Here is a 10,794-nt window from a genome sequence, read left to right as displayed (position 1 = left end):
ATATTTAAACATTATGTTGGTATAAATAATAAATTTAGATGATCAAATCATCATAAAAATAATATGAAGGATAATTATTGGATTTTTATATAATAAAATGCAGAAATAAATTGATTTAAAACTTTTAAAAATTATGAAAAATACGTATGCATGCTTGTAAATCAAATAATGATACATGTGCACTATTTTAAAAGTATATATATAAAATATGAGGAAAAAAATGGGTATCAACAGTTGCCCCTTTTTATCCGGGAAGGATAAAAGAGTTGTCGGGTAAAGAAATAATGACTGATTTTGACCGAATGGAGTGATTTTAAAAAATATAGGCCGAGCCCTGGATTCTGAGCTGCCTACATATCCCTGGTTTTACATGAATTAGGCCATGTGTAGTTCTGGATCCAACGGTGAACGAAACCGACAGAGTTGTTATAGGAATGGTTGTGTGTTTCGGAAAGGGTTCTTCTGAGTAGGATAGTATCGGATGAATTTGTGCGAAGCCAGGAATGTGAATTTGAGATGTTATGGATGTATCACAGGGCAGATATCTGAACGGTCATAGAGTAAAAGCGAGTAATTGATGGGAGACAGTTACGTTTGAAATAACGGCAGGGTGTGAATGATGTGAGCGAGATCCGGAGCGAAGATTGCTCCCGTTTGAAGGACGGTTATGTCACACCTCTTTTTTTCTACCCGGAAGGGTATATAAGAGAGTTTTTCCAATTAAAATGGCATAAATCGAAATGGGACTATTTTATTTAAATTTAAGCGTCGCCACTTGGAATAGTTTATTTGGTGTCCCAAGTCATCGGTTTATTTTAAATCCCAAATCGAGGAGAATTTTGAATTTATTTAAAAGTTTGCGAACCAGAAATTCTAGATAAGGAATTCTGTTTAACCCGGGAGAAGGTGTTAGGCATTCCTGAGTTTTGTGGTTTTAGCACGGTCGCTTTAATCATACCTGGCTCAATTAAATTGTCTAATTACTTATTTTGGAACCTATGTGCATCTACCCCTTAACTGCTTTTATTTGCTTAATTACACTTAATTAATGAATTATCTAAAAAAATCGAGTCACGCGTACGTGTGCTGTTTGACGCGTCAAAAATCATGTCACGCGTACGTGTCCACAATTAATCACGCTTTATTATTATTAAGAAATTTTGGTCGAAGTTGCGCGAACGCATACCTCAATTTTGTTATTAGGATCATAATCATGTCACGCAAACGTGTACACAATCACGATGATAGATTAAGTCGCGCCTAAAGCAAGCTACGAATGTTCATAGTATTTTCTACACTAGTTAGTATTAATGTGAGGGCCATGGGTTATGGATTTTATTTGTGGATGGTACACCTCAATTTATTTCAAAAGATTTTACCCAATTAAAGCAAACTACGGATATTCATATTTAAAACTAATTTGAAACTAGGTATCACAACTACGCCACGGGAACCGTACCCATAGTCACGACGATTTATTTATTAATGGTGCCTAAATGTTCAAAAGAAAAATCGTACATAGAGATAACTTCAAAGAGGAATCCAATTCCAGAAAGGTTCTTGCCATCAACATTAAAAAAGCTTATATTTTGTTAATTTTGGAAAATATTGCATGCAGAATAGACAGATTTGGTCACTTTCACTTGCCACCTTATTTTGTTTACATGCAAGTCGAGATTTGCAAAACTAGACATATAACCCACAAGAACAGAGATACCCAATCAAAAATTTCAATCCATAGAGTGATTTGTCAATATCACATCTACAAACTAAAATGATTACAAAAATCAACAAGAGCCCAGAATTAAGAAAAATAAATTAACAACACATACTCTCACCGAAATGTCAGTACTTCAATTGTGCACAAAAATAACAATTAGAAGCTTCTTCTACTCAAACAAAAGGAGTGAAATTCATAATTTTAATTCCAATATAAAGTACTCATAAAAATGTACTAAATAAATTAGTACTAACAAATGAACTGATATTTCAATAGGATTCAAGGACTTTAGAAATTCAAAATAAGGGGAAGAATTAAATGAACAGAGAATCTCTGTGTAGTTGACAAAGAAACAAAAGACAAAGTAGACCAAATATATTTGAACACCTGAAATTACTTCAGTGATCAACCCAAAATCCAATTAACACCATTTAAATGCTCAACATAAAAATAAAAATTCCAGCTACACCATAACATAGATAAGTAAACCAACACTCACATGTAAACACAAAGAATACTGAAACAGCATGAAACTAAAAGTGAGAAATGGAACCTTTTGTAGCCAAAATTTCTTCTGCACTTTTATTAAAAATAAGCCTTTGAATACACCCCGAAGTAAAATCTACAACGAACCCGAAAAAGAACCGCGACAGGCGCACTCGAATGGTGACCTCGACGACCTCGACGGATTGAACGTTTTAGGTGCTTTTAGGCCGATTTGGGGCTGGTTTTGAGATGGGTTTTACTGCTTTTGGAGCTGAATTTCATGCTAGATTTGAGGTGTTCTTGGAGCTGTTTTGCAGTTGCTTTTCCTAGCTTTTTGGAGTTGAAATTTGGGCTGTAATGGGATGTTTTTTGGCTGATCGATTTGGAGGTAAATGAGCTGGTTTTCATACAGGGAAAAAGAGCTCATGAGCTGTCGCTATGGAGAAGAAGAAGCTCAGGAAGGGGGTGTTATTATTTTGGTCCTTTTTTGGCTTAAGGTTGAAGATGAAGAAAAGGGTCTTTAGTTTTTTATCAGAAAACGATTGTTGTCTCTCCTAGGGTGTAGATCCTTTTGTTTTTAGCGAGGTTTAGTTTTATAGGAAGTAAGAATTAGGTTAGGTCAAATGGGGAATGGATATGGACTTGGACTTAGAAAATTGGGTTTGAGCATGTCTTACTGGGTTTTAATTTTAGGGTAGGAAGACTAGGTAACATAATGTATCTATAAAATATAATAACCAATCTTAATTAAAATAAGTTACTAAAATAAAACTAAATACTAGAAGTGAAACTATTCGTATTTTTTAATTTTATGAAATGTGGATAAATTAAAAGTAACTAAATAAAATATCAATTAGCTAAATAAAGAAAAATATTATATATATTTTTTTAATTGTCATTTGTTTTGCGATAAAATAAAGTAAAAGACTCAAAATTAGTTGAAATAACTATACTAGACCTAAACTAAATATTTACGCTAAAAATGTATAAAGAATTTTGGGGAGCGTAAAAAATTACATGTCTAGAGGTTACCTCCTGGATTACTTGCAAACTTAAAACATGACGCATGCAAATATATAGGCTATTGCGGGAATTTAAATATGATGCAAATTTGGACCATGAAGATTGTCTTCGAACGGTGAAGATGATGTCCTTAGACCGTGACGTCCTGGGCCATGAATCGTGAGATAAGGGATTCGTAGGCCATGAAATGATATTCTCGGGGCATGAGAATGGTGCCTTTGAACCATAACGTCTTTGAATAATGATGTGCAGTACTGAGAGATCCTCATGCCATGCCATGGTGTCTTTCGGCTATGAGGATGATGTCTTCGGACTATGACGCCTTCGAAAAATTTGGCTATGCTTCAGCCCATGAGATGCAAAGACATGATACTTGAGATGAAACAAGACAGAGCTTAGTCCTATGTAAGGTCGAGGGACAGAGCTTAGCCCCGAGAGAAAAGAATAATGCAAGGTTTCGAACATCGTAGCATTTGTGGATAAGCAAGAAGAGACAATGCTTAGTCTCGTGCAGTGGAAGGCAACGTTTAGCCTTATGCAGCGGAGGAGGCAGGGCTTAGCCTCATGTAAGATTGGAGACAATGCTTAGTCTCATGCAGTGAAAGGAAGTGTTTAGCCTTATGCAGTTGAGGAGACAAAGCTTAGCCTCATGCAAGATTGGAGACAATACTTAGTCTCATGCAGTGCTTAGTGATCGGATCCAACCCTATACCACTATAGAATGGCAAGAGTGGTCGATGCAGCTTTTACCCGAAAGGTCGAGATCGAATCCACAGAGAGCTAATATTAGTTTGGAGTTGGGTTTCTATGTAATCTAGCTATGTGCGATGTTCTTAATTGCACTTCCAATCATGCTTTGTTTTGGTTGCTATTCTACTTTTAACACTAATGAAGAATGAAAATAATCTAAGTATGATATTTTTGTAAGGGTTTTCTCAATTGTTAAAAAGGCACTAGGGAAGTGACTTACACCTAGGTGGGTATCTAACGGGGTCTAAAACTTAGGGAAAACTTGTTATAATTGGGATCAAGATATAACCATTGCACATAATTACTCACTCTATATCTCTCGGTAGTTTGAGTGACTTTGCCCTAATTGGCTTTCTCAAGCCTAATTGGGTGTTTACACGATACAAGCAAGATTGGTTCAAGTCGGGTATTGCTATCTCTAGGTTTAACCCTTTAATTAGGGCTATCAATCTCTTGAATGTACCCCAATTCCTTGTTAGCTTGAATTTCCTAGACTTAGTCTCTCTTTCTCAAGAAGAGCCTAAGTCAAAAAGGCACAAACAGTGTTTGCAACCACCAATTCAACATTTAAAGCATGAATCAAGCTAAATGTCATTAACCCATAAATATTTAAGCCCTAAAATTGAAGACCCATTAAATACCCACACTAGGGTTGGGCCACAACCCTTGCTAATGGGTTTAGCTACTCATAATAAAAGAAGAAATCAAAGATGGAGATGAAATATAAGCCATAAAAAGTAATTACAACAGTAAAATGTAAGATTAATTGCTAAAGATGTTCTAACATTACTCTAAAAGGATAAAAACCGCGGTTCACATGCTTTATAAACAACAGATGATCTAAAATTTTGGAAAGAACTATTTATACATAGCTAAATTTTTCGGACAAAATTACCCCTAAGGGGATTCCGCTGACAACGGAAAATGGACCGCCTGAGCGCTTGGACTACCGCGGCCGTACAAAAGCAAGCGCGGACCGCGGTTCTTCTCTTATTAGCTGGTTCTGAACTCTGAGTCCGCTGAGAGCAGAAAAATATCCACCTCAGCGTTCCTTCAACTGCGGCCGTGAGATATGATCGCGGACCGTGGTCTTCAATTTTTAGCTCCACTTTTAGTTCTCTGATTCTCCCTTCCGCTGAGGGCGAGAGTTGGACTGCATTCGCGTCAGAGACACTGCTGCCGTACAATTTCACCGTGGGCAGCGGTAACTTGTTAAGCGTCAAAAACACTTAATTTAAATGCAAATATACCATTGTTTGTAAGTTATAAGTTTTAGTTGCTACAAGTGGTAAAACTTACCTGGACTTTTTCGGAGTTCTAATATTTGAGTAGATCCTTAAATTGAGATGTTGGAATATATTCAGGCCTATTTTGCATTCGAATTTCATCATTCCCGTAGGCTTCAAAGTGCTTTTTTTTCAAATTACTCTTCTGTCTTCTCCAAGCAGCTTGAATTCCATCCAAAACCCATTTTTTCGCAGTGTCAGAGATATCATATTTCTCCTATAAATTGTTTTAATGGGTTACTAAAAAAGTATTGAATATATTCAAACAAAAATTGAATTAAAAACTTCAAACCTTGGTATATGCCCACAAATCGTCTTTTGTGTCCATTTTCCTCCAATCATATATATCGAGAGGGCAAAGATTCACATTCCTTGCCAATGTGCCAAGGAAACTGCCCAATTCTATCACAACATCTTTACTAGGACCAACAGGTTGATTTTGCTCATTTACTACGATCAATTTTCGGTCATGGCTTCTATGTACACATAACATCTTTGTTTTACCTCTTTTCCTTTTTTGAGCAGAAGACCCTACAATAATACAACCATAGATAATCATAAAATTACATATAATTCAATTTTATAGTTGAAAAAGAATGCTAGTATTTGTACGCAAATTCTTGCCTTGTTGTTCACATTGTTCTTGTCCATCAACAGTTGAATTCAATTGCATTTGCTCCTCTAATATTTCTGCTGCAGGGTGGTTGTTTCAGTTAGTATCTAATGGTCTTCAACTAAATTTTGAAGATGCTCACGCTCTTCACTTGACCGTATACAACTAGCTGTAACCTTTATTTTTCTGGTCAGCGATAACTTTTTTTGGTATGCCAAAGAGGCAAGTGTTCCAACATTAATACATGTCGAGTTTTTTCTTTTTTTTCTTTTGTTTCAGACGTTCGTCTTGTCTCATGACTATCAAACTCTGTCAAAATGATAAAACATAAAACAGTTAGAGCCAAAATCAGTATATAAGAAATCAATGTAAATATTGTTCCTATCTACCAACAAATTTAAAGACCTGAAATCAAGATTGACATGAAGAAAAATACTTGATTTACGATCCAAAATTACACAACATGCAAAGAAAATTACATTCAAATAAAATTATAGAACAATCAAAGAAGCAATATCAAATAACATTCTTTTTTATTTTCTTTCAAAGTGATGGTACAAAGAAGAATAGAAGAAAATGCAAAAGAGAGCTCTTCTGAAGTTATTCATATTTGCATATGCAAAAAATGTTCAGAAATTACTCTTCAATCATCAGCATCCATCCAACCCCAATCAGTATCATCAATACCATCCTCTTATTCCAATGTTTCTATATTTGTATCTTGTAAAAGCTCTGTATGATATGGCATATCAATGACATCACTAGGAACATCTTCTCTCGACCATAACATCAACATCAGGTAATCTAATTGATGAACCAATGTCATCATCAAGCTCCCTCCAAAATATGTCTGCATTGTTATCACAATTCTCTTCCTCCAAATCATACAAGTCAACAGGGACTCTGTTTCTTGGGTAATAAACATCATTCTCTATTGGATCCTCCACATAAGAAACTTGATGCACTTGAGATGCCAATACAAAGGGGTCATCGTCACTACATGATCTGTTGAAGTATACCCGAGTTAAGCCATATTCATCTATTTCATTATGGAACCAATTATATCTACACAATATAACACTAAAACAACCCCAATAATCAATCTCAATAATATCCTGAATAGATTCATAATAGATAACCTCTCCATCGATAGGATTTGAATCTCTAGCACTAGAAAAACTATCAGTTTTTGCTGACAGAACCACTCCATTATTTTGAGTCTTGACTCGGCTATCTCGTTCCATCGTATAAAATCAGTATCCATTGATGAAATATCCAGTATATCTTTTTGCAACTATATTAGGCCCTTTATCTAGCCATCGTAAATGATTTGGCACTTCAACAGTTTTAACTTTCTCTTTGAACCAGTTGCCGAATTCCTGACTATGATTTCGTGCTATAATCCATGCATTTGATCTTGTATTATTATCAATTAAACTCTTATGTTCCCTGCAAACATGAATATTTTAGATTCATATATTAGGTCTTTATGAATAAGGTATAAATTATCATATCATATAAATAAATTAATAAAGTTTATAATAAAAATGATAATTATCTTACTGGATAAACATCTCCATTTGTTCATCTCCGGTATTGAACAGAACATATCGATGTGCTTCAAAACATAATTGTAAACCCATGGTAAATGCATTGCCTTTGTTTTTCTTCTGACGTCCGATTAAATGGGCTATCTTAGGGAATATAGGTGACATATCATCTCCCTCTATTTCAACCCCTTCATCATCTTCTGTTTGATACATGCTAAATCTTGTTTACCTCATCATGTAGGTATCTCGAACAAAAGGTCAAGTACTCTTTGGCCTAAAATCCCTTTGCTATTGACGCTTCCGGCTGATATCGGTTACGAACAAATGCCTCATACTTACATAGATTTCTCTAAATAGAATACATCCAACGTAAATGAGTCGGACCCCCAAGATTAATTTCATCTACTAAATGGATAGGCAAATGTTCCATTATGTCAAAAAAAGTTGGAGTAAAGACCTTTCAAGGTCACATTCAATTTCATTGATTTCAGATTGCATTTTATCAAGATCTCTTCGCCTTATAACCTTGCTACATATGACTCTAAAGAAGTTCCCCAACCTAATCAAGACCAAAGAAACATTCTTGGGCAACACTTTTCTAACTGCAACCTGGAGCAGGTAATGCATGATAAAATGAGCATCATGACTCTTGTACCCTGATACTTTCATTTCCTCCACTTCCACACATTGTGATATATTTGACCCACATGCTTTTGGTAATTTCACATTTTTTAAAATAGCGCAAAATAACTTTTTCTCTTCTGGTTGCATGGAGAAACAAGCTTTAGCCAAATAAACTTTTTTATTATCCTTATCTTTTAATGGTTGAAGCTCTTTTCGTATCCCCATCTCTTCCAAGTCATAGCGAGAATTTACATGATCTTTTGACTTTCCAGGCATATCCAATAAAGTACCAAGCAAACTATCACATATGTTCTTCTCGACGTGCATTACATCAAGGTTGTGTCTCAATTTGTTATGTGCCTAATACGACAATTCATAAAAGATTGATTTTTTTATCCATGGACCCTCATTACCCCGGCACCGTTTCTTTTGACCCTTTCCAAAGACATGATTAAATTCACGCAATTCTTCTGACATATCTACACATGACAAGGGAGTAGGTGCTATTCTATGATCCTCTTTACCATCAAATGATTTCTTATCTCTTCGAAATGGATGACCAGGAGGCAAAATACCCGATGACCCAAGTGACACATCTTACGACTATGTTTGAGATACTGAGAGCATGTGCCATAATTACAAGTCGGGCATGCCAGTCTCCCCATGGTGCTCCATCCGGAAAGCATTGCTAGTGCTGGAAAATCACTAACTATCCACAACAAGGCTGCACGCATTTGAAACGTTTGGTCAGATTTAGCATCATATGTTTTTATCCCTGTTTCCCATAGTTCCTTCAATTCAACAATTAGTGGTTGTAAGTACACATCTATATCATTTCCTGGTGAAGAAGGACCTGGAATGATCTTTGACAGCATTATATACTCCGGCTTTATGCAAATCCATGGTGATAAATTATAGTTCATTAGCATAACAGGCCATGTGCTATGGAAAATGCTCATGGTTCGAAACGGGTTAAAACCATCACTTGAAAGACCCAATCTAACATTAAGAGGATCCCGAGAGAAATCCTTGTGCAAGAAATCAAACTTCTTCCACGCTTCCCCATTAGTAGGAGGTCTTAAATTACCATCATTGGGTCGTTCAATAGCATGTCATCTCATAGCTGCAGCTGTTTTAGAGCACACGAATATCCTCTGAAGCCTAGGCTTTAAGGTAAAGTACCTTAAAACTTTTGCAGGGATTTTGGAGCTAGCATTAGTCATGCCATCAACAACATTCTTCCATCTAGAAGTTCCACATACAGAGCAATTATCATTCTTCTCATTTTCATTCCAAAAAGGCATGAAATCCTTAGGGCACACATGTATGTTTTCATAATGAAGACCCAAATCTTTTATCATATTTTTTGCCTTGTAAAAAGACTCGGGTAGCTTAGCAAATGGAAATGCCTCTTTTAACAAGTCTAACAAGTCTGAAAAAGCCACATTACTCAAGTCATGAATGCATTTGATTAAGTACAATCGAATGGTGAAACTCAGCTTAGAAAAATTCTCACACCCCGGATATAGCTCTTGTTTTCCTTCCTCCACTAATTTAAAAGATTTCTTTGCATCTTCAGTTGGTCCCTCTCGCACACCTTCTTCATGCCTCATGTCACCCTCAACATTTCTAAAAGTGTCATGAAGTAGTCCATCAATATCATCATGCATGTTGGAACCTTCATCACCATTGCTTGGATGTGGATTATTTCTCGAGGAAATCTTTTCCCCGTGAAAAATCCATTTGGTGTATCCTTGAATAAATCCATAACCAACCAAGTGATCCTCTACCACATTTCTAATACGCCAATAACAATTAGCACATTTTTTGCAAGGACATAATATTTCATTGCCTTCAGAAGCCCGTTCAAATGCCTTATCGAGAAAATCATTCACTCCACGAATATACTCATTTGTGGATCTTCGGAGACCCATCCAACTTTTATCTCCATTATCCATTGAATATTAAATCCCCTATGGGTCACAAATGCAAATCATAAAAATTAAGATCTAAATAACAAATTCTAGGAATTACCGGAGATACATAATTATATCACTTAATCTAAAGCTTTCTCTACTATACAAAAAGAAAGAGATGCAAACTATGACAATGATATTAATCGCGAGACCAACTAATGTGCTAAAGTAGCATATATGTGATAATACTGAAAAGTTAAATGCAATATAACAGAGGAACTTCTCATATCATGCTTATTCAATTATCTTGACATTGCCTAAATATGATATAGTAAGCAGCTGACTTGCTGTCCACAGTGATAAAAATCATCATAAAAAAGAGAATCATGTTGATATTTCCATTTACATAGTAACTGAGCATCTGCTGAAAAGAGAGGTATCAACTCTTTGCATTTAAGTAAATATTTCTTTCCTAATTATGATTAGCTCTCTACTAATTACTTTTTGGCAGTGTTTTTATAATTCAAATACCAATTTATTAAATGATTGTGGAGCTGATAAATCACCACCACCAACTCAAAATAGAAAACATAAAGAACAAACAAGCAAACTAACAACTACTTAAAGGGGAGACCTCTCTGTTAATTAAACCTCTGTTTTAACAGAGCTCTTTATACAAACGTTGACTTGTTAACAGAGCTCTTTATACAAACGAACGGAAAATCACTAAAATCAGCACCTAAACAAACCCAATTGCACACTGAAGATAACAAAATATAGAGATGAATTGAACACAAAGACTACAAATCATGCAAAACACTATCTT

At 35.5% G+C, this 10,794-nt stretch overlaps 1 protein-coding gene across 1 annotated transcript; it reads right to left on the bottom strand.

Annotated features, from left to right (window-relative positions):
• Positions 1-7,857: 7,857 nt before the first annotated feature.
• LOC104220570 (uncharacterized) lies at positions 7,858-10,010 on the bottom strand. The gene is made up of 3 exons (XM_070154444.1): positions 9,235-10,010; positions 8,706-9,129; positions 7,858-8,412 (listed from the first exon to the last, which is right to left on the bottom strand). The coding sequence occupies exons 1-3, from the start codon at positions 10,008-10,010 to the stop codon at positions 7,858-7,860; spliced, it is 1,755 nt and encodes a 584-aa protein (XP_070010545.1).
• Between the last annotated feature and the right edge of the window lie 784 nt (positions 10,011-10,794).

Source organism: Nicotiana sylvestris, chromosome 8, assembly GCF_000393655.2.
Source record: "Nicotiana sylvestris chromosome 8, ASM39365v2, whole genome shotgun sequence".
Taxonomy (NCBI): Eukaryota; Viridiplantae; Streptophyta; class Magnoliopsida; order Solanales; family Solanaceae; genus Nicotiana; species Nicotiana sylvestris.
This window is presented reverse-complemented; position numbering and strand designations above follow the sequence as displayed.

Coding starts and splice junctions, on each gene's coding strand:
- LOC104220570 (XM_070154444.1), bottom strand. CDS start 10,010: ATGGATAATGGAGATAAAAGTTGGATGGGTCTCCGAAGATCCACAAAT. Junction 9,130..9,234: donor ATCCCTGCAAAAGTTTTAAG/GTACTTTACCTT, acceptor TGGTAATTTAAG/ACCTCCTACTAATGGGGAAG. Junction 8,413..8,705: donor GGAGCACCATGGGGAGACTG/GCATGCCCGACT, acceptor TTGTCGTATTAG/GCACATAACAAATTGAGACA.